The 24,110-nt window shown below is 42.6% G+C and overlaps 3 protein-coding genes across 3 annotated transcripts in view; 2 read left to right on the forward strand and 1 right to left on the reverse strand.

Annotated features, from left to right (window-relative positions):
* Window positions 1-3,930, forward strand: arsa (arylsulfatase A). The gene is made up of 8 exons (XM_035642089.2): window positions 1-280; window positions 1,090-1,330; window positions 1,452-1,670; window positions 1,779-1,948; window positions 2,210-2,334; window positions 2,731-2,858; window positions 2,960-3,062; window positions 3,261-3,930. The coding sequence occupies exons 1-8, from the start codon at window positions 51-53 to the stop codon at window positions 3,554-3,556; spliced, it is 1,512 nt and encodes a 503-aa protein (XP_035497982.1). The 5' UTR covers window positions 1-50; the 3' UTR covers window positions 3,557-3,930.
* Window positions 3,919-24,110, reverse strand: part of mapk8ip2 (mitogen-activated protein kinase 8 interacting protein 2) — a 25,684-nt gene continuing 5,492 nt past the window's right edge. Inside the window, exons 2-14 of the mRNA XM_035642088.2 lie at window positions 18,521-18,626; window positions 13,937-14,164; window positions 13,742-13,820; window positions 13,367-13,570; window positions 10,744-12,940; window positions 10,329-10,537; window positions 9,129-9,204; window positions 8,366-8,538; window positions 8,155-8,264; window positions 7,832-7,954; window positions 7,288-7,358; window positions 7,092-7,190; window positions 3,919-6,497 (exon numbers count right to left, since the gene is read on the reverse strand). Of these exons, the coding sequence (XP_035497981.2) occupies window positions 6,425-6,497; window positions 7,092-7,190; window positions 7,288-7,358; window positions 7,832-7,954; window positions 8,155-8,264; window positions 8,366-8,538; window positions 9,129-9,204; window positions 10,329-10,537; window positions 10,744-12,940; window positions 13,367-13,570; window positions 13,742-13,820; window positions 13,937-14,164; window positions 18,521-18,626 (3,748 nt within the window). The 3' untranslated portion in view covers window positions 3,919-6,424. The remainder of the gene's footprint in view (window positions 6,498-7,091; window positions 7,191-7,287; window positions 7,359-7,831; window positions 7,955-8,154; window positions 8,265-8,365; window positions 8,539-9,128; window positions 9,205-10,328; window positions 10,538-10,743; window positions 12,941-13,366; window positions 13,571-13,741; window positions 13,821-13,936; window positions 14,165-18,520; window positions 18,627-24,110) is intronic.
* Window positions 21,014-24,011, forward strand: LOC118315096 (gastricsin). The gene is made up of 9 exons (XM_035642094.2): window positions 21,014-21,124; window positions 21,231-21,372; window positions 21,515-21,632; window positions 21,948-22,066; window positions 22,574-22,773; window positions 22,906-23,022; window positions 23,150-23,297; window positions 23,461-23,559; window positions 23,650-24,011. Exons 1-9 carry the CDS (start codon window positions 21,069-21,071, stop codon window positions 23,803-23,805), a joined length of 1,155 nt encoding a protein of 384 aa, XP_035497987.1. The 5' UTR covers window positions 21,014-21,068; the 3' UTR covers window positions 23,806-24,011.

Here is a 24,110-nt window from a genome sequence, read left to right on the forward strand (position 1 = left end):
TTCTCTCCGGTTCTTCTTCCGGTTCTTCTTCTTCTGCAGGAGGACGCAGGATGGACAACACCTGCCTCTTCGTCTTCGCCTGTCTGTGTCTGTGTCTGCGCTGCTCCCGCGGGGCTCCGCCGCCGAACTTCGTGCTGCTTTTCGCGGATGATTTAGGTTTCGGGGACTTGGGCTGTTACGGACACCCCAGTTCTCTCACCCCAAACCTGGACCGCCTGGCTGCGGGCGGACTCCGCTTCACAGACTTCTACTGCACCAGCCCCGTCTGCAGCCCGTCCAGGTGCCGTCTCTCTAGACACGTGACTGATTGTATCTCTTAATGTCTGTTTCTGAGTGGAAGTACTGGAGCAAACAAATATGCACACACATTTTATTACTTCAGAATCTCTTAAATATGTGTCTGTACCCTTAAAATAATAGATTCGACAGTGAAATATATTGTAAAGCACGTGGATGAACCCCATAATCATTCATAAATATATGGGACTGACATACAAATATAACTTGATATATAGGGTTGGCATTTGTGAAAAGAATATGCAAAACAACAAATTAAATCCTCTTGTGAATTGGATAATTAATTATTGTGCAATGCTTAAATAACCAGTCAAATATATCAATAAATATTTGTCAGGTGGTGTGCAATTGGAGCCAAAGATAAAGTGGCTAATATAACCTCGGTGTCGATTAACAGACACACTCTTATTGCAGCCTAGTTCTTTTGGTATGTGTGTTTCTGTATAGCCAGAAAAGACAAACATTTTTTAGAGGTGGATACAAAATGGATCATGTTCTTTTGCAGAGAAATTATGAAGCATGACCAAAACAGCTTCCAGTACTTATTATACCAAAACAACTAGATCCGTGACCCAAACAGAAAATATCTAATTAATTCATAAACCTCAGCTCTGCAGCTTTCAACAGATTTGAACACACTGTTGACCAAGATGAAATACATGCTAAACAACACAATATGTACATGCATTCAGTTTCAGTCTTCCTTAATATGAAAATACAACCTTCTGATTACGTACACTTTCCAGTCGCCCTTATTTCTGATAACCAACAGCTTTTTGGGGTATTCTTTAGGGCATCGTTGTTGACGGGGCGTTATCAGACTCGCTCCGGCATCTACCCAGGAGTGTTGTACCCTGGCTCTGTAGGTGGTCTTCCTCTCAATGAGACCACCATCGCTGAGGTGTTGAAACCTCTGGGCTACACCACTGCTGCCGTAGGAAAGTGGCATCTGGGATTTGGGGCAGATGGCATGTTTCTTCCAACCAAGCAGGGATTTGATCAGTACCTGGGGATCCCCTTCTCCCATGACATGGTGAGTGCGATTGAGTTTTAAAAGCCTTTAAATGTCATTTGTGATATTTCTCAAAAAAAGAACGGAATTTCTTCTCTGTAATATTTTAATTAGCTTTCTGCTGTACTCGTTCTGTTGCCAGGGCCCCTGTTGGAACCTGACTTGTTTCCCTCCAGATGTCAAGTGTTTCGGATTGTGTGATGTTGGCACTGTTATGGTCCCGCTAATGCAAAATGAGGTCATCAAGCAGCAGCCAGTCAACTTCCTGGACCTGGAAAACGCTTACAGTGACTTTGCGACCAATTTCATAACCACATCAGCCAAGAAAAAACAACCGTTCTTCCTCTACTATCCCTCCCATGTAAGACACACATACATTGTGAGATATGCGTTGACAATATTCTCAATATTTTCAACCCCCCTGTTGATAGATTCTGTTAACTCATAATTTTTCGACTTCTTCCTCCAGCACACCCACTACCCCCAGTATGCAGGTCCAGGGGCAGCAGGAAAGTCTTTGAGGGGCCCATTCGGAGATGCTCTGTTGGAGTTTGACAACACTATAGGAAACTTACTGACGACCCTGGAAGACACAGGCGTGATCAACAACACACTAGTCTTCTTCACTTCAGACAATGGGTTGGTTTTTCTCCCTGGTTTGTTTTTACATTCAAATCGATCTTTGGTCTGTATTTTCTTACTTTCTTACCGTATGCTACTGACATTTTCATCTGCCTCCACAACCAGTAGCTGTGGTACGGTAACGTGTTAATTCTCTGCTCAAAGGTCGAGTTGCATGATATCATTGTCCTCTTTTATGTTGCATTAAATATGCCTTTTTGTGATAGTGCATTTATTGTCCTTTATCAAACCATGTGTTATTCCTGTCTCTGTGTGTAGACCTGAACTGATGCGTATGTCCCGTGGTGGTAGTGCTGGCCATCTGAAATGTGGGAAAGGCACCACGTATGATGGGGGCATGAGAGAGCCAGCCATTGCTTACTGGCCAGGGACCATCAGACCAGGTTGGGACACCTTAGTCAGCTACAAAAACCGACTGCTAGGAATGCTTTATGTACGTTACGGAAGCATCGGGCGGACTAGAGGCCAGACGTTTCAGTGTTTTCTGTCGGTCTGTTTTTAACTTTGCAGAACTTTTACATACACAAAGAACATATATTACACACCAGAGAAAAGGGAAAAACTGAAAAAGCTCCTTTGAACTAAGGCCAATGTCAGTTTAGTCACATATATTGTAATAAGCCATTTGTCCATATCTTTTTACACAGATTTCATGTATTTCAAACATCAACTTGTCTTACTTTCATTTTAATACCATATAGAAATCAATGGAAACCCAATTAAACGTGACTTTTTTGTGATCTCTGCTATTCTCTTGTTTTATCTATTCGTCCCTTAAGGTGTAACTCATGAGTTAGCCAGCACTCTCGATATCCTACCCACCATCTCAAGCCTGGCAGGAGCCAAACTGCCCAAGGTGATGCTGGATGGGGTCGATATGACAGAAATCCTTGTCCGCCAAGGAAAGGTAGTGGCCTCATACCTCACACTTGGCACATAGTGACATAGTGTGAGAACCAAGATTATGTATTACAATGGTGTATTTTATGTTCGACCCTTGTTTTGCAGAGTAAAAGGGAGACGATGATGTTCTACCCCACAGATCCCAGTGAAATGTACGGTCTGTTTGCTCTCAGGTTGGGAAAGTACAAGGCCCACTTCTATACACGAGGTAAAGTACTAGGTTTCTATTTATGGTCATCAACTGTGAATTCTCCAGATATTTTCCTGAAATTTTAATAGGGGGCTCGCAGGAAATATTTAGGAAAATACCCGGAACAACATTTGGGACTTCAGTTTTCATTTCTGAGAACAGCTAATCAGAACAGAGGTGTTTTTGACTTTTAGTTGTTCATATTTTTTTCATCAGGTGCCACACACAGCGGTACTACCCCGGACCATGACTGCCCAGTATTCGCAGTTCTCAAAGCCCACGACCCCCCTCTGCTTTTCGACCTGGAGGCTGACCCCTCTGAGAACTACCCTATCCCTCTGATGGGAAGACCCGACCTCCAAGCCCTGCTGCAGAGGATCAAGAAAGTCAAGGAGCAGTTCGAAGCCTCCATGGTGTTCGGCGAGAGCCAGATATCAAAAGGAATCAACCCCAACCTGGAGCCATGCTGCAATCCTCAGTGTTCCCCCAAGCCCAGCTGCTGCCGGTGTTGACGGGACAGATGTGTGGGGGAGGCTGAACGTACTCCACTGCTTTTATCCTAAAATTGCAAATTGAAAGTCTAGCTTTCGGTACATTGATACTGAAAAGTAATTCGCAAACAATCTTTTTCCTCAGTGAGGAGATTCATTTTTAAAATGTAAATATTGATTATATTTAAAACTAATGTTTAACAATGTCCTGTATGTTTCCTGACTTCAATACGTGATTTATTATTTGATTTATTATGTAATTTCCTATTCAACATTCTCTATTATTGTAAGATTTGCATGTGGAAATGTTTTTCAGCCCATTTCAAACATCCACTCTCTATTGTTCAAAGAGTGGATGTGAACAATAAAGACGACAAGAAAGCTTTGGACATCAAGCATATATTTTATTCATAAGACCAGATCCAAGACAAGGCAGAGTGATCATTTTTTTTGTAATTTTTTTTCTGTTTCATCGCTTTCATTTTACAAGTCCCTGTTTTTGAAGATACAAGATTAAGATATGTTTGTTCTGTCACATACTGTTTTGCTTAGGTATACAGTGAAGAATCTTGTTAATGTAGTAAAGTCAAAAGTTTGGTTTAACTGTTAATGTATGTCTCAGCAACTATATGGGACTAGATAACCCTCAGAGGCTGTTTTGTGTAGCTGAAAGAAAATGATTTGAACTAGGCTGTAACAAGATCAAAATCATGAGCAACATCAGAAGCAACTAGATACAGATTAGAGATGGGTCACATAATGTTGGAACTCCAAGGCAATTACTATAATCGGCAAGACGCAATAATAGTTTTCCTGTGACAGCTGACTCAGTCACTATTCAGCTCTAACAGCAGATTGGTCGATAGTCTGGTGGGTGTTTGACACACTTCAGATGTCACATATCACAAATATGCCCTAAATGTGCTGCTGAAGCCTGTTTGTTGAGAGTTATCGCAGGAACCCAAATACCACGTGTGTGACAGATACTGGGATAACACCTTGTGTGGACACATAAGACACTGAAATAAAATTATTGCAGATCACAAGATATTTAAGCGTTTTTCTAATCTTTCAGGGGTTTTTGTCTGGTTGTGATCTTTTTTAAATTTTTTTTTTTAGAATTTCTTTTTAATTAAAGTACATATTTATTTCAGTAACATACTCAACATAAAGGACACAGCACTATCTTAGATTCGCTATTGTATATACATGATCTAACTGACAGCGATACATATGTAGATAACACCCCACCTCCCTCCTGGCATTTTAACATTCAGTGAACTTTTGACACTGAAATCCTGCAGATCTGAGGTGTTTGTTTCTTCTGGCGGACTGTGACTGAAAGCAGCAGAACAAGATGCCGAACAGGGAGAACGATGTGGATGGTAGGGAGACGGTAGGGTAAAACCTCGAAGCCTAAAATTCCATGTAACAGTCAACTGTGTTGACTGCGTCATGTTTTAAACATACCCCGTCCCCTTTGTTAGGTGCTAGAAAATAAGGTGATGTGCTCAAACAAGCCCAGAGTAGGTTATTGTGCAACGTGTGAATGATGCTTTAATCCTTGCCCAGACTAAAAGCAATAAATAAATATGGGAACATATCGCTATCGCTCCTCTCCTTAACAGTTAAAAACAGATCAAAGTCTAACCATTTACATAACTACAAAACCGTTTATTAAAGGTTCAATTCCACTGTGATACCAGGTCCGAGAATTAGCAAGTCGCTGTCACGCGGCCATACAGCCCTACTGACACATGGCTGCAGGTCAATCCAGCCGTTCCTTTCCCTCGTTGAAACTGCCAAGTCAAAAAGTAAATGGAGACTAGAACGTCACTAAAAACCAGAGTTCAACAGTCAAGAGGTGTGAGAATATGGCTTTTCAGAGGCTTTCTCTGACCTGAAAGTCACATCAATCATTGCAAAGCAAAAGTGATCCACAGTTAAATGATTCTCTATGACAGCTCCTCCACGGCGAGGGTCAACAAACTGGACTGGACCAAAGTGAAAATCTGCTGACAGTTACTGCACTTAATCCAAGCTGAATAAAATATCTGCAGGGGCTGATAACATTCAGAGTTCATTCCAAGTCTTTACACCTTTTCTAAAATAATCAATCATAAATAATCTCATACACCTGCAGTCGCTCCTGTCAGACATTAATACCCACAACAAAACTAAGAACAGAATCCCCTCCATCAGTCTCAACTGTGAGTGTTTCTTAATTAGTGTGGATGAGGCGCCTGTCTGTCTACTTTCTATACATGTATTTACAACACACACTAAGTCTTGTACGCAACACGGGGGGGGGGGGTTGGTAAGCTGGACCAAGGACTGTTCACTGTACTCTCTCTACTTTTCTCCAATGTCACTATCAGTAGAAATCTAACCAGCAGTTTGTCAATATTGAACAAATACATATTTACAGTTAATTCAACGCCAACCTCTTGATTCTACACCCCTCCCGTGCTGATTGTTGAGCTGCTTGCCGTTCACTTGGATATGTGGATTTCTTGGTGTGTCTGTGTGCATTAACCCTACTAGCCATGCATTGAAAAGTGAAACAGCAGTAGTAGGTACATTGTTTTCATTTCAAAAGAGGAACCTTTGAATAAACAGGTGCTCAGCGTCTTAGTTTGATATCATAGAAAAAGATAAAAGAAACAGGCAATCAATCCATCGAGCTGATGGAAACACACAGAGAGAGAGAGAGAGAGAGAGAGAGAGATGAATGAAGTAAGTCAGATGCCAAGCATACTGTGGAAATGAAGTTCCCAGTTTTAGTTTTTACGATGGAGAGAAGACCCCGCTCACAGTGCCCTCTGGTGGCAAACGTGATGAACATACACAAGCTGTGGAGGAAGAAGGCGGTCGTCATGGCAACACTTCTTACTCGAGGTAAATGTCCTCAGTGGGGCAGGCATACTCCAGATGTTCCTGGTAGTACTCTTGGAAGGCTCGTCTGCGGAAAAGATGAGACAGATGAGAACCTGACTGAATGTCTGACAGCTGCTTCCTGTCAGAGCAATCTTACACGGTCACGCTCGGTTTCCTAATAAATGTCCGGGTAGCACAAAGAAAATAATTGCTTAGCAATTATAGTGCTTGTCAAAATACAGTGCTCCTCAGTTGCGTGCACTCACTCCATCCATCCAGAGACAGTGAACCATCTGCATCTTTAATTATTCAAATCCAACCTTACACACACACACACACACACACACACACGCACACAAAAGGCTAGTGTTTACCACCCATCAAACAATTAAAGATCACTTTAAATGTGATATACAGCTTATATACATATGAGATATATAGGTCAAAATAGTATTTCTAATTTCTGAACCTGATTTCTGATAAATAGTATTATTTTCAGTGGCTTTTAAGGGCTGTTAGCATTTTCAGCATCTTGGCAATTAAAGTTCACTTACAGTATAAATGGATTAAATATGTGAACTCTCATATGGCTTATCCTATTAAAAGATCGAAAGTTATTTCTGTGCCATGGTATGTGCTTGATATAGAGCAACTGATTAAATGAAGGATTAGGACTCACCCAACACACTCTGCTACAGGTCGCATGGACTCCTGGGAAACAAACACATGGCAAGCGAATCTGCTCAGCATGGGGTGCTTAGTGATGAAGCCAAAGTAGCTGCAGAGAGGAGAAAACAGTATGATGCAGTCAGTGGTCGGTTGGTCCACGGTTCACCGGCAACATCAGGGCAGAAGGTCGGCATGTTCTCGTTTACCAGTTGTTCCTCGGATGGCACCCACAGAACGAGATGTTCTTCATCTGGAAGAAGTGACTACATCTGTCATACTGAAGAGGGAGAGAGATAAAGACGTAGTTAAATCCGGTCGAATCAAGTTGATTTCATTTATACCCCAAATCAGAGGGCTTTACGTGCAGTACACTCTCTACATTCTAGTTGAATATGAGTTTACATTCTTAAAGTCTTCAGATAATTGTGTTTTGTGATACATTTTTTTATGCTAAACTCTGAAAAGCTTTGAAAAAATTCTAAGATTCCAGTATTATCCTGTTTGACAAAGGACTCATACAGTCTTTGAACTATACTACTGCGAAGATTCTATAATTGCCTCACATATACAGGAAGTACTCTGAAGGTTTCATACATGCAGTATAATAATCCCTTGAGGGTTTATTCAACATAATTTCAAAAAGTTGTGGTAAATCATCGATAAAGCATTAATCCAATATAATGGCACTTTTAAAAGAATGGCTCATTGATAGCACTTATTTGACTGAATGAGTGATTCGTTTATTCATACCTCATCAAGGATTTCATATTCATCCTCCAGGCTCATGATCAGTTTCACTCCTTGCAAGCTAATCTCCAACTCACACAGAGAAGGAGGTCGCACATGCACAGTCCGTTTCCTCGATATCGCAATCTAAGCAGCAGAAAACGTTTGTGTAAAAAAACACATGATTTTATGGAGAAAACTGTAATTGTGCGTATGTTTTTTGAAAGATAGGTCTCTGCCATGGTAACAGGTGATTTTGGGTGAAACAGAATATAGGTGGTGGGGTTGCTAAGCCAGTGTGATTGTTGTGCAAACTGTGCATGTAGCTGTTCTTTCACTTTGCTTACCTTCTGCATGGCAGCACAGAGAATACCGTTTCCTTGGTGATATGGTACTTCAACAGACCCCAAAAACTGAACGCTGAAAGTCTCAATCCATGCGGGATTTCTTTTCATTCCTGCACGGTGTGATGTGGACATACATAGAGAGCATGTGATTCCTCTGACATTCACAATGAGACCACCGAAGAAGACAGTGGGTGTTTCTCTCAACACTCACCCGACAATTCCTTCGACTGGCCTATGACCTCATGGGCATAAAAGGCAGGAAAGATCCCCCTCTCCCCTGTCTGCATGTTATAGCCTCTGTACCAGTAGTCATCCTCTTCTTCCTCCACATATAAAGGATCGTCCACATCCAGCTCCAGCTCATCTGTATGTCTGGGAATGAACCTGCAGAGGGCAGCATAGAGGCTGAGTCAAAAAGGTCCTCTGAAACCATTTGTCCTTGCATGGTTTGGCAGATACACTGCAGTTCATTTGATCCGGAAGAATCTCGTTGGGTTTCAGGTGACTCCCAGTGGGGAGCAGAGTGAGGGGAGTGATGGGACGCCTGACCAAGTGAGATAATGGGCTCCTTGAGATGACTGAAAGAGGGCTGCGGCAAAGCAAATATATAATTACACATACATAGTGTGTACATGTATACAAGGAAGGAGCATGTAGCTTCCTCTCTCGTGCACATTTACACACACATACACACACAGGCTGATCTGATTATTACTGGCCAACCCTTTAGTGCTCAAGCCCATCTGTAGCTTGGACAACCACCTTCCTCCCGAACATCATCATCGTGAGTCATTTTTGCTGCGATCCCCCACAGCACACGGAAAGTGATGTCACCTTGAAGAAATATTATTTTGCTTATCTAAACAAGGATGTTTCCCCCAGATGAAGAATGGTGATTGGAAAGTAAGCAATATTTTATAATCAATCAGATTTTTGCATATCCCAGTGTTGAAAATGACTGTGGGTCGTCTTACCTGTAAACTGCCCTGTGTGTCTGGTCCCTCTCCTCTCCATTGATTGTACAAGAGAAAAGTCCAAAGGATTCTGTACCTACAAGGCAAAGAAACACCAGTTAGCCCGTCTTAATGTCATGAAATAACCGGTGGCAGAAAAACTGAATCATATTTTCTCTCATCAATTATTTGATGATGTCATATTTCTCATATAAACTCTCTGAGAGAAAGTCTAAATTAAAGCTAATTGGATTAAAAACGAAAAGAAACCACAATGCATGCCTTGTAATGGGTCGTTCATTATGCAAATTGAACTTCATTAGAGATATCAATCTTGAAGAGAGACACCTGATTGATGATGCATGCACTGGGAAGCAGAGCCTTGAGTACGCTCCCTGACATATTTAGAACAAATGTTAATTATTCATGCTGTCAGAAATGGGTTATGAGGTAAAGTATGTTCATCCTCAGGACTGTGGAGGGATAACATTAGCACATGATGCTGCTGAGCTATAACATGTAGGGTGTGTCATTGCGACTGGCTTAGCTCAGCAAAAAGACTGTAAGAAAATACATATAGTACAAATAAATCAATCTCTGACATTCTGTATTTCTCTCCTACAATTTAAAACTTGGCAGGTGTGTTTCTGAGGACCGCACGATTGTAGTACCGACTGTGAATTTTATTTTGATACTATTGTTTGATTCTTTGATGAAGCAGATACAAATGTTTAACTTGAGCTAATATAATATGGTCCAAAAAATTTTTTCCAAGATATCGCCATTACTAAAAGAGCTATAGAACAAAATCTAATGCTCATACTTCAAATAATTTATAATCATCAAGACATAAATATGAAGTCAGAAAATTATTGAATACAGTGTAATACATTACCTTTTGTAACCAAAACCAAAGAGACATGATCCACAGTTTATAGATCAACCATTCACCATATGGTATAAATTATTATTATCAGTCATTATGAAATGACATATCACAATATAAAAATGTTAGCATTACCTGATTGGAGTATATATTATATATGCAGGTTATGCATCGTGCTTTTCATTAATATTGTAATAATGCCATTGCATAATGACATCATCATGTCATTTATTCCTGAAAGGTTGAAAAAGATACACAACAACAAAAATCAGCTAAGCCTTTATTCTCCTGGTTCTAGTTTCATATGGACAGATTCAGTGGTGTGTGTGACTTACTGGAGGAGCGAGATGTGCTGTTGACGAACACATTGAGGAACTTCTTGGAGAATGGAAGGTCGGCCTCAGGAGAGGAGTCCTCAGAAGAACTTACAAGTTCTGGCCTCACCTTCTCATCCTCTCGACCGTAGCTCACGTCAGTCGTTCCCAAAGGCTCCTCATCACATAGTGTGGAAAGCTCACTGTCATCACTCAGAACAGAGGTGCATCTGTGAGGACAACATTTGTCAATGTCAAATCTAAGTTTAAGGGTAGACAGCCACAAATACCGTAACTAACTTTGAAAAAATCATGGCCGCTATTAATATTAAGCAATATTATCTCAAATAACACATTTTTATGGTTACACAGATGCTGTGTAACACTTACAGATACAGTAAATGTTACATTATATTCTTAGCTTGCCACAGAATACCTTCTGAGGCTGACTAGCTCCAGCGTAGTATTTTCATCCACTACCAGTGTGTACTTCATGGAGTCATAGGCCAGCCCATCATCTTCATTCGACTGCCTTAGACCCAGATCTTTCTCACACAGTGGGAGGTCATTGTCAGTTAAACAATGGTCTTGCACACTGGAATCTATGGGCGGTGAACTGTCAAGCTCCAAGTCACTACCTCTATAGGACTGCTTCCTTAAGCCACCCAGGAATGGATAAGCGTCCCCATCGTCCTCCTCTTCGTCATTGTCTGTAGAGTAGGTAAGGCTGAAGCAGCGGTTGGTCTGGGTGGTGGGTATGTCCAGTGTCAGGCTATGTTTGACCTCTGTGATACGCTCAAGCGAGGCTGATGAGCGGCTTGTTGGTCTGGGCTCCGTCTCTCGACCTTCATCCTTGTCGCTAACAACACTTTCACTGAGGCTTGGTGAGTCCAAATCCTTCCTTCTCTCCAACATCATCAAGTCATTATTGGGCTCTTCATCTTCCTCTTGTCTCCTGCCATTTTTTGATGGTTTGAAATCTGTGGTTCCTGTCCCATTGTTTGAACAGCGGTCTAAAATGAGAGGGGATATGGTGTCACCAGTGAGGTTACTCATATAGAGACAGGGACTTATCACTGCTCCTTCTTTTGAGGACTCCACACTCTTTCTTTCTCCAGGCGCCATCATTTCCATTCTGTATCCATCCCCCTCCTTTTCCTCTTCCTCTGATTCCTCCATCCCTGATTTCTTCTCACCATCCTCATCATTGAAACCATCTCCCTCTCCAATGTCGGAGGATGGTGAGATGGTGTCCGACACAGATACTTTTCTCTTGAAGCACTCCTCGGGGCAGGTTATTGGGTATGAGCCCTCTGAGATCATCCTGTTGACCAAGTTGCTGAGCAGCCAGGGTGAGTCTGAATTCTCACTTAAGTCGTCTTCGCTTTCAGATTCTGAGTCCCCTTCACTTGTTCCATCATATTCATCTGCACTTGGTATCATCCTCGGCCCCACTGGCAGGTAGAAGGAGCGTTTGAAGCTCTCTAGGCTGTGGTCTGGTTCTATCTGGAGAACCATCTGTCTGGACAGACTGTCCTCACAGGTTTGGGCTGGTGGTAGAGTCTCATCTGGGTCAGCCTGGTGCTCGCAGGACAGCTCATCATCCACATTCTGCAGCCCCATCAGAGCTTGACCGTCATCATAAGAGTCAGGGGGTAAGATGGGCAAGTCAACAGGGGATGGTGTAGCAATTGTGGGTGAGGGTAGAGGTGAAGGAGATGGTAAAGTAGATCCTTCTTTGATTGGGTCTGGCTGGCCAAGAAGTAGAGATGCTTTCAATCCAACAATGCCACTGTCCTGCTCTAACTCTGTATCCGGGTCCAGTTCTTGGTCTGATGTAGGTGAGCTAGCCTCTTCAATGGAGTTGGTGAGATGGGATGAGCGTCCACTGCTACTATCATCACTGGTAAGGTCCAGCTCTGTCTCTGAGATAGAGGAGATCATGTTTGAGACAACGGGACCTCCGCAGGCAAATGCTGCCTCCAACTCCCCTTCAATATCAGAGTCAGATCCTGGAGAACTGAGGTCTTTATCCTGGTCTGAAGTTAAGTAACCCCGCTGGTTCATATCTGCTATCCCTGGATCTGAGGATGGAGAGGTGGAGTCATTCGCTGCTGCCTCCATGGCAGAATTTACTTGAGCATCCAAACTGTTGGTCTCTTCAAGAGCCTCTGAGCGGCTGGAGGACAAATAGCTGGAGAAGGAGACAGGCTCAGAAGGTTCAATGGAGGGGAATTCAATGTATGATGACTCCTTACACACCATATCATAGGTCTCCTTACACATGAACTCCACTTCAAAGTCCTTATCCAGTTCCTCATCAGACAAGGGTGTGTCAGCGCCATCATTGGCTCCCATGGGTGCAGTGGATGACAAACAGCGACTGGTTCCATCTGGGTCTGGGTCATTCTCTGGCTCCATACCTGACTCGCTGGTGATTGTGTAGGTGTCAGTGGCACACCGGTATGAATGTTTGTGATTGTGGTGACTGTTGAGGTCGTGGTCCACCTCTGTGTCTGAACACTGGGAGTGCTCTTCTACGGAGGGTACTCTGTTTTTTTGGATTGAAGGGTCCGCTTTTGGGTCATTGACATCACCAGAGCTTGAGTGAGACTTAAGATGACCAAATGAGCCTGCAAAGATAAAAAGGTGTGGAGAAGCAAGAAAGGGCATGAGAGAAAGGAAACAGTCATAAATTATGTAGCGAATGCAAAAAGAGAAAGAGGACAGGTCAGAGGACTTATGGAGGCCAGAGCAACTTGGAAAATTAAAGAGCAAAGATAGAAAGAAAGAGCATTAAGAATAATAGTGAATAAAGAGAGATACAAAGAACATGATGTTACCTTAAATCTAAACAAGGGATGAAGGATGAATAAGTTCACCAAACTTACTTAATAAGTAAGACACTACTTTGATTCACTGGTGCAAATTTGCTTGTGAGAATGTTTGGTGAACTTTTATGTAACTCAGCAAGTCAAATCCACGTCACATAACTTCATTTCACAGCACAACACTGATGTAGGTGAAATGAGATCTAAGCTTTCTGGCCTAGTTGTTACCGTATTCTGGCCTCTCGCGCCTGTTGCCCTCAATGTCGCAGAGGAGGGGCCTGTGAGGGGACTGGGGGTTCCCACCCTCCCCTGTCTGTTTTGGTAGAGTACTTTTGCTCTGAGACCCCGGTGCCTGGGAAACTGGAGAGCCTGGGCACTGGCCTGTCACATGGCTACCATCCTCCAAACATGAGTGAGTCGGTGACAGACGGCCTAGAGGTAGAATAGATAATGTAAATGATTGTTAATAACAAATAATTATATTATATTATCTTCTTTAGCACCCTCTTGTGTTAGGTATCATGTGTAGTGGACAGATAAATGAATACAAATCAAAACATCCACTGTCCACCCCTCATTTACTGTAGCTAACAGCCTACTCACCCTGTGAGGCAGGGTTGCGTAAGGAGTCCTGCCAACTTCCTTTCTTTGGGGACAGACTGCTGTTATTGTTCAGAGAATCCTAATAAGAAGAGAGAGAAATGTATTTAACAAACTTATTCATAACTTATGAAGACTAAACACTTTGCTTAATCAGTGTTGACTGTGTATTTAGGAGCAGGAGTTCTGTTTGTTTACCTGTGACACAGCAGCGGTGAGGTTCAGTGTGGTGGGTCGGCTCTTAAGAGTGCCAAGAGTAGGGGAGAGAGGAGGGGAGGCAAAGGGCGATGGGGGCGCATCAGGGTCATCATCCTCTTCCTCCTCGTCATCCTCATCTTCATCGTCAATCATCTCAAACTCTTGGAAGTCATCCTGGAAGGAGCAGACTGGATGGTGCAGGTCATTCTTCTCCAGAATAAGGGAATCCTGACCCCAGAAAAGAAAGAGAGGGACAGTTAGTAATGGAGACACATAAAGTAAAGCATGTTCTGTTTTTACACACTCTGATTTTATCTCAGATGATAGACACGCTAGTCGAAGCATGTTCTCTCCTGACACCAGTGGGGAGCCTATTAAGTAGTGAGCAAACACAAAAGATTCAAAGCTGCTACTTTCCATCCACTACACACTACTTCCTTTTGGCAAGACGAAGCTTGTCCGAGAGATGAAAAGAACTGCGAGAGCACAGATGGACATTATGCAACACAATTGTTCTTCGATTGAAAAGATGGCATTTGTAAAACACAGACAAACACACCCGTATCAAAAAAATCAAATCAATGTAGATGGAAACGACAATATGTTCTAATTTATTCTTAGCACGTTTTGTGCAAATGAACCCCTGAAAACATTTGTGTTTGTGTGTGTGTGTGTGTGTGTGTGTGTTCACATAAGACAGAGAAGCTAATTAAAGCTTTCAGCATCAGCATAATTACCTCCTCAATGTGAGTTGAAAAGGTGGGAATAATTAAGTCTCTAAATAAGAAGTGACCCCACAGAGAATAGAATAATGGAGTTGTCTTGAGAACAACGAATGGAGGGATATATAGTGTGTGTGTGCGTGCGTGCATACGTGTTTGTGTGTATGTGTGAAAGAAGAATCCACGCACAAAGCGGATCAATCCAACATCTCTCAGGTTTGAGATGGATTACCGGAAAGTGGTGCACTAAATGCTTTTGAGGTTTGATAGACCACAACTTCAAAAGCACGTCTGTGTTGCTGTGCAGCCTTTATGTTTGCCCGATACAAGGAATGTTGATGTACAGTTGCTATACATGGAGGAAGAGTAAATAGATTTAACTCTTGTATACTCTTATATTGCTGTTAAATGGAATTGTTTGATTTGACTACACTCGATGATAATGTTAAACTGGTTGTTTTATTGTTATAACTACCCCAACAGTGTTGACGGTCTCCCAACGTTATTCATCCCTAGAGGTTCTACTTTAAGCAAAAAAGTGACCGCACACTAACATCATCTTTGTTGCCTGTACTACTATTAGTAAAAGCTTCCACACAATAACTTTAAAAGTCTAAATGGTCACTGCCGCAAACATTTGTTGTTTCTTTTTTCCCAGAGCATCTCGTCCCTACTTTCAATGTATTTAACAACGCCAGGATTGATTCAACTGGTTTGCAATTTGAACAGCGCTGCAGTTTCTGTGCCTTTCAGTGCAGCCTTTCTAATGGACATATCAAAGCGTGTGCTCTCACCCATCCACCACTCACAAATCTGCTGACGCCTGGTGCCTCCCATTTAGGCCACAGCAACAGAAATCTACACGCAATCTTTTAACCACAGAGAACACACCAATATTCAAATGCATAATATACCTATCTATTTTCCTGCGATTTAGCTGTGACTAACTGTTTTTGGAAAGTTGTGCATCTCCTGTCAGGATTCACAATGCTGTTTCCCCACACTAACCCATTATGATCCTTCGCTGATGTGTGACCTATAACTCTATGACGCCGTAAAGATCCAGTGATCCATCAGCCAGGTTGTGAAAATGCCAGATCGGCTTTGGAGAATAATCTGTGCTGTCAGGAGACATACATTAGAGAGGCCATCTGACGGACAGGCAAGCTTAAAGAAAGAGAGCGAACTATAAATAAGAATTGTGTGTTGGCACGAATCGATCCCCCGTGGTCTCCAGTTCCCAAGGACATCCCATCCAGCCCCATGACCATCCCACCACTCTGCTGTGAATGAATTTAAACCCTCTTACACACTCACAAGCATCAGGGAGCACCGATGTATTCAATATAAATGAAATTAGTCTAACGGCAAAATGGTACACACACACACACACACACACACACACACACACAAATACATATACTGTATTGATCTGCAGTTTATAGGTAGAGGTAAAGCAAAGTAATAAACCACCAAGTTGTTCCCAATGTGCCGTCGGTGAGTCAATGTTGCACTGTTTATATCGTTATACAGTGAGTGTTTCGATGGTCAATAAGACTAAAGAAGCACTTTATGAAATGCAGTCCATTTACCATGTATAGGACAGTGTCTATGCATGCTGCTCAGTTAGCATAGGGCTATTGCTGTAGCAGTAGGAAGATGATGGCAGAGCAACTTTTCAACCTCTGAGTAGCAGACCACATTGATCTTAACCTCCTGCCCTTCGCTTCAAATGACAGAATAAGCTATTTCAAGGCATCCTGTGCTGTGTGTCGTGTTTCTGTTCACATCCCATAACGAATTGGAATTAATCAGAGCTGGGGATTGGGGCCAGAGGATAATCTGACTGTTTAGATTGGCTGATCCTCCAGAACATCAAAGACACGCTGCCCAGTATGAACGAATCCCACTGACAGATAAACCGAAAGCCTCTCTCCTCATCTGTGCACGAAGGAGTCACCGCTGCTGCTGCTGAGCTGACAAAGTGTCACACACCCTAGTGATGCAGGCAAAGTCAAACACCATGTGAAATACTCGACCCATATAAAATTCTGTCTCGCCTTTCTGTCTCTGTAATTTAAATGTGCAACTGGGTGTGTGTCCTATCCATCCCAAGTCAGCGAGATTTCTTCCTCGGGGCGACAATGTAACTTAACAAGGACCAACACTCTCTCTGCTCTGTGCTTTCTTGAAGTGAGCAGCCGTGGCCTTTCTTGATGTGTCTCGGATGTGTGTGTGTGTGACCGCATGTGGGAGGCAGAGAGGCAGGGAAAAAGGTCACGGTGCATGGTTTTCTACTGTATGACCTCTCTGGCATGAGAAGAAAAAAAGTCTCTCTCTCTCTCTGGAGGTCTTTTTTACAAGCGATGCAAAAAGATCTTTGTTACCGAACAGGGCTTTGCTCGCTATTCATAATGTGCTTTGTTGGTGGATTAAAGTGGAAGAGGCAAAATGTCTTGCACAGATTCATGCCGAGAGCTTAACCCTCAGAGCCAAACCATCCCCATGAGCTGAATCACCTCGGCAGAGACGAGCAAACGAGAGAGGGGAGAAAATTCCGGGAAGGCAATCTTTCAGGAGGGGAGAGGAGAGATGGAAGAGAACAAGGGAGGAGGGAATCTGAGTCGCTGTCTCCAGGGCAACACTCTGCATAGCAGGGAGGGAAGACATACGGGAGGGAGGAGGGAACTACGGAAGGAGGGAAGGAGGATGTCTCTGCATAGCAGCAAACTGCACTGGGTCACCCACCCTCTGCTGCAGCTGTGGCTCCACGCCACCACCATAAAACATTTACATCCGACAGGGAGGAAAGGGAGAGGCGGAGGGAGGTGCGATAATAGTTCAAAAATGTGTAATTGAGGTCAAAGCTGGTCAGACATGTGGGATGATGCAGCTAATGACTCTATTATTTGCATATTTCTTTCTTTCTTCTTGAATAGCATGCCAAGTGCAAGTGCCGTTTGCTCAGGTCCAGTACGTAATGATGTTTGATAACGGTCTGTACAATCTACAGTACATGGAGAGTGCTTCAGAAGAATCTTCCAGTTAGACACAGCCATGCATTATAATATGGATATTGAGATTGCAGTCATAGTAAGATAAGTGGCCTGTAGATAAAAATATGAAAGTATGGATGTGCTAACATATGACAGGCATATGCAAAAAGGGAGTTCTCAACAGTAAATAGACACAAAAACCTGGTCAGACTATCTTTCCTTCTCACATTCCCTATTTTTGGTGTTGTGCGCTTGCCCTTTAAAAAAATGTTTTCTACGAAGTCCCGACAGGTGATATTCTTGAATATCCTGTGTATTTAGCGTGTGGGAACAAGTACATTTCTTGTGCGCACAAGATACTAAAATATCACCTGTCGGGACTTCAGGGGTTCCATAGCTTTCAGACATGCACTGAAGTCAGGATATTTTCTGGAAATTCTCCTGCCAGCCCCTTTATAAAATGTCCACAGAATGTCCGAGACAGAACACAGCAGGTCAATCAACCACCCCTGGCCTCAATCTTCCAGAAATGCTGTTGTGAACATATCTGACCCAGACAATTTCCTGCTGCGTTCTTCATATATGAACGGCGAACTCCGGAAAATGCCCCTTTCCGGAGTTTGTGTCTGAAAACAGCTTAAGTTGTAAACCACTGAAACTGCAGAAGACCAGCAACAGGCAGACAAGCTCTTTGTCAACGGAATCATTGCACACAATATTTATCAAAGAGAAGATTTGACATCATTTAATTTTGTAAGTCCAAAAGCAGCCATCAGGGAGTTTGCATGTTTGCATCTGAGAGACAGAAAGCTAAAAATGGGTAAAAATCTCAATAAATGGAACAACATGAAAACAAAGAGCCTTACCTTCTCGTATGGATCAGAGTCATAGTTGAGTCCAATCCCACAGTCATCTGTAATTTCAGAGAGATCTTCATCATCAAACTCCTCCAGGCTGATGTCATGGGATGGCCTGGAAATACATCACAGACAGTTTATTCACTACATGATGTAAAAAATTATATCTATAATTTGCCTTTTCCATCAGCGGATCCTCGTGAAGGGAATTTCTCTGAGCCCTGATCTGGAGGTAACCTACTGTAAGTCATGGCCTGTCATGTTTTATCTGGGTCTCAGTCTCATGCAGCCACACAAACACCCACATCCTCGATCTTCTCCTCCCATAACAATCCATACTGACAAGTTGTGACACATGTGAGTGATGCTGAATAAAAAAAAAAGACACAAAGTACAGAAATGAATATTCAATAATGTTTACGAGCTGTGGATCCTAAAAACAGAGTTTTAAGTGAATTATTGGTTGTTGCGTCTTGCACCAAAGTTCCTCAGCTTCCATTTGCAGCACCATCACACTACAGCAGGGAAATGTATATGTCTCTTTGATGAGCCATGGCGTTGCCAGTTTGTTGCTTATGTCTCTGTCTCATCTTTGCCCCATTACATTCAGCAGGCTTTCGGTTCTACAGCAGCTGACTTGCACTGTCTAGAGGGAAATGCTGCATTGCAGCTTTCTCACTATGAAAAGGAAACTCAACATGTAATGTATGGATGCAAGCTTACATCACACAGTCACACAGGGGCATCTGTCTACACAATGTCAACGGTCCCGGTGAACAAATGAGGATATGCTGATGCATCTAAATATGAAACAAAGGAGGTGAAAAGTCACAGTAATCAGAGCGTCCCCATTCCGTTGGTCTGCGTTCATGTACAACGAGGTGACTGACCGAAAATAATGGGAAAACATAATCATGGAGGAGATATCAGAGGGTAAGAGAGTGGTTCACAATTAAAGTAATGAGTGTAAAGGAGGGTCCATTTGCAAAAAAACAATAAACACGCTCCCGGCTATCATGAGTTATTCTTAACACAGCTCATTTTGAAGTAAACTTGTCACTAAAGTTGTCACTAAAGCCGTTTTTGTCCATTGGCAAAATGTTTCTCTTTCAGGTTTTATGTCAGAAAGCCTTTCCTGTCGGAAACCTGCAGGACTTGAAGCGAGGGAGCATGAAGAGCGGCAAAATCTGCATAGAGAGCAGGTTGTGGTGCATAAATGGGTCAAACACAGGACTTTCATCCAGGGGACTGGGGTATGAATCCTGTAATAACTGTTGACACTTTTTGTCACAAATGCTTTCTCATGGAAAGCCTAAAGGCAATGTCAGTGCTGCTCTTGAACACAACCAGGTACATTTCAAAAAGTGGGTGGTCTGGGTCTCAGCATAGAAAAAGACTGAAACATTGCCAACGTGCTTGCAGCTCAAAGGAAAAGCCTAACTGACTCGATCTTTCGAAGCCAGCTTTCCCTAGTTCGCGTGCCGAAGTGTCCTTGGGCAAGACACTTTACGCTAAATTTGCCTCTGTTGGCTCTTCCGGCAGTGTATGAATGTGACAGAAAGAGCATGGGGAATAGCAGCGCTGTGTGAATGGGTGAATGGGTGAATGTAACTTGTCCTGTAAAGCGGTTTCAGCTTTAATATTACCTGAATTAAAATAAAAAAAATATTTTGGCAAATGAACTTTGACTATGTCATCTGCTGCAGTAAGACTAAAACATAATAAAATAAGTTAATGAGCTAAATCAAATATCCATTATATGATGTTTGAAAAATAAGGACTGAAAACATCTAATCTTATTTTCATCAGAGGAAAATAGACTATCATATTCAAACAATATTAAAAGTTACGATAAGATGAACAGTGGGAAAAGTTTTGATAAAATGGTGTGCTCAAGGTGCTGCTGATACAGAAGTCTAGATATGACACATTCATTTTCCATTTAAAAGTCACCTACAAAATATTAATCTTGACCTTGCTGTTGATTTAAATATAAATATAATATGTGGCACCTTGAGGATTTACAACAGCATGCAGACAACTTTAGGAAAAAGGAATAGAAGTGGTTGAGATTAATTCATAACCAAAAAATATCAAATAGCTCAGTACTCTGAATGAACGTCCTAAAAGATAAGGAAAATAGACATATTTACTGTATTATACGTGAGATGTTTTAGATGAAAAATGCAGCTGATTGCTACATACAGTATCTTACCGCTATCATGTGGAGTAACGTTATTTCAGTGGATACCCAACTGGATAACTTTTTAGTATGTAATTGTTATATAATATATCTAATTGGGAGGTGGGGGGTGGGGGTGGGTGTGTGTGTGTGTGGGGGGGGTGTTTGTGTTAATGGAGCGTAAAATGGTAGATATAAAAATCAACTATGCAGCTTCAAAGAAAATGGCTTCTAAGGGTCACCCTGTGTGAACTGATTTGCCTGAAATGTGGATAACAATCTGGCTGATATGGGACCAAACAGGTGTATATAAAGCCTGTTCAGACCCAAGCCCAGTCGTATTCATCCAGGAGAGAGTTGTGTACAGGAGGGATCATGAAGTGTCTCGTTGCTCTTCTTGTGTGCGCGGTGCTCGCAGAGGGAGTCGTCAGGTAAGGAAGCAACCTCTGTGTTTTCTTAATTCTAAATATTGGTGACTTTAAGGTCCAGTATGTCGGTGACAGTGACAATGAAAACGTCTGCGTCCTCCCTCCTCAGGATTCCGCTGCATAAGCACAAGTCGATGCGCGAGGCCCTGAGAGAGAAAGGGATTGAGTTGCCTTACCAGGATCCAGCTCTCAAGTACCAGCCCAATGAGTTCGCCGGCTCTGCCAACATGTACATCAACAACTACGCCGATGTGAGAAGCTCTGGTTCAACACCACTTTGGCGTATTTAATACCCCCAAAAAATTGATGAAAGCATTAACTAACTGATGGCTTTGTACTTTGTCTTTTATTCGGCTCCTCTCTTTCTTTAACTCCAAACACTGTGTTGCTCAGACCACCTACTACGGAGCAATCAGCATCGGTACACCCCCCCAGTCCTTTCAGGTGCTTTTTGACACTGGCTCCGCCAACCTGTGGGTAGACTCCGTCTACTGTAACACTCAGGCCTGCAGTGAGTACAAACCAACATTCACCTGTCACTCTCTTCAGAGCATTCTTGCATGTGACCAATTTCAGGCCAGTTTATGCTGAGCACACAGAGCTTGCAGATTCCATATCGTATAATCATGGGATTCATTTTTTTTGTGCGTAATTACACGCACCCCACTTAAATTTTTCAGTATTCGGGAAGCATCAGCGACTGCATTTGTTATAATTCATCTCATGATTTCAAGGATCAAATTAATAATCTGTATGTAAAACGGCTCTGAGAAGCAGGAGGGCATGTTGATGGGAATGGCTGCACAAACCCAGATCTATTTTACAGACGCGCACACAAAGTTCAACCCCCGACAGTCGTCCACGTATTCTGCCAACGGTCAGTCCTTCTACCTGCCCTATGGAGCTGGAAGCCTGTATGGAATCTTTGGATACGACACTGTCAACGTGAGTCAAACCAAGTTCAACAAAACATGAGCATTGTATGGAGTGGTCACTCTGTATTTCATTTAGTTTCAGCAGACTAGACTGGACTGAGTCATGGGCACTTAGACAGAGTGTTACCGGAAACCAGGCGTTTTAGAATATCACCTAAACGTGTGTTGCCTCGCAGCAAAAACATCCCTGACTAAAGTGGGGTCAGAGTTACATCATGCTGGAAAGTGTTAACACATTAAGATTAGTTTTGTGTGTATTGAATTCTATAATTTAAAAAAAAAATCTAAAATAACAAAGAAAAAACTGAAAACAAGGATTCTTATATGAAGGACACTCAAGGCAGTCTTAATTTTACAATAGTGTAGAACTTGAAGAATAATTATAATAATTTTGTACCAAAGTAGAATTCATTGATTTATTGATGTTGCTGTCAACAGTCTTCAATAGTCTGTATGTATAAATACAGTCTATGATTTGCACCTTATACTGCATCTTATTATTATTTTGGACCCATAGGTTGGCGGGATTGTGATCAATAACCAGGAGATTGGTCTGAGCACAAACGAGCCTGGCCAGAACTTTGTGGTGGCCAAGTTCGACGGCATCCTTGGCCTGTCCTACCCCACTATCTCAGCTGGAAGAGAGACCCCTGTCATGGACAACATGATGTCGCAAAACCTGCTGAATGCCGACATATTCGCTTTCTACCTGTCCAGGTAAAACTGACATAAGACTAGACATTCAGTCAAATGTGCACTGCCTCGGCTGTAATACATCCCCAGTACTGGTGTTACACAAATTCTCTCAACATGGAAAGCTTGAAGCTAAGTCTATGTCGTCTGGTTTAGGGGGGAACAGCAGGGCAGTGTGCTCTCTTTCGGAGAAGTGGACAACAGCTTGTACCAGGGACAGATCTACTGGACCCCAGTCACCTCTGAGACCTACTGGCAGATCGGCATTCAAGGGTCTGTGCTTTTTCGACCTTTTCATCAGCATGAAACAATCATTATTTTTTGATTTTCAGTGAGCATTTTGTGTCCTAATATGAGCGTAAGATAACAAATAACTTCTGGCACATGTTCTGTCGCACAGATTCCAGATCAATGGTCAGGCGACCAACTGGTGCTCTCGGGGCTGCCAGTCCATTGTGGACACTGGAACCTCCATGCTGACAGCTCCCAGCCAGCTCCTGCCTTACATCATGCAGGCCATCGGAGCCCAGAGAAACCAGTATGGAATGGTAAGACAAATGGACAGACAGACAGTCAAGAGAGTGGGCCACCATTAAAATGAATCTGTCGACAAGCTGCGAGAGTCGTTGTGAGCAGCGGAGGTCAAGGTCACAAGACATACCTGCAAATCAAACCTCTCAATCTGTATCTCTTTGTTGTCCTGATCTCCAGTATGTGGTGGACTGCAGCCAGGTGAACAACTTGCCAACTCTCAGCTTTGTTATCAGTGGCACTGCCTTCCCTCTGCCTCCTTCTGCTTACATCATCCAGGTAAGTTACTGCATACGTGCCACCATGTATCCGTGTGGGTTCATATTCCCAGTTTTAATGTGCACATTTCTCCACCTCCCACAAAACCAGGAGGGATACCAGACCTGTGCAGTGGGCATCACCCCCACCTATCTGCCCTCTCGTGATGGCGAGCCCTTGTGGATCTTTGGAGACGTGTTCCTCAGAGAGTACTACTCCGTATATGACCGCACCAACAACCGTGTCGGCTTTGCTGTAGCTGCCTAATTCTCATCAGTGTCACCAAGCCTGACCACAAACTCTATTAGATAATGATGATTACAAGTGTCCATTAAGAAAAACAGCCACAAGCTTGAGGCTTTGTTACAGCTCAAACATCTGAAAAAGTCATTTGGACAACATAGATTTAATCTCACTGCAAAATATTGTCATACAATTCTTTACAATTGGTGATTAAAAATCTTGAAAAAGCATACTCTCGTTGGAACTGTATATTCAAAAGACAAAAATGTGTGTGTGTGTGTGTGTGTGTGCAGACAATTACTTCCTTTAACTAGTGGCCCTTTTAACTG

This window comes from Scophthalmus maximus, chromosome 7, assembly GCF_022379125.1.
Source record: "Scophthalmus maximus strain ysfricsl-2021 chromosome 7, ASM2237912v1, whole genome shotgun sequence".
Taxonomy (NCBI): Eukaryota; Metazoa; Chordata; class Actinopteri; order Pleuronectiformes; family Scophthalmidae; genus Scophthalmus; species Scophthalmus maximus.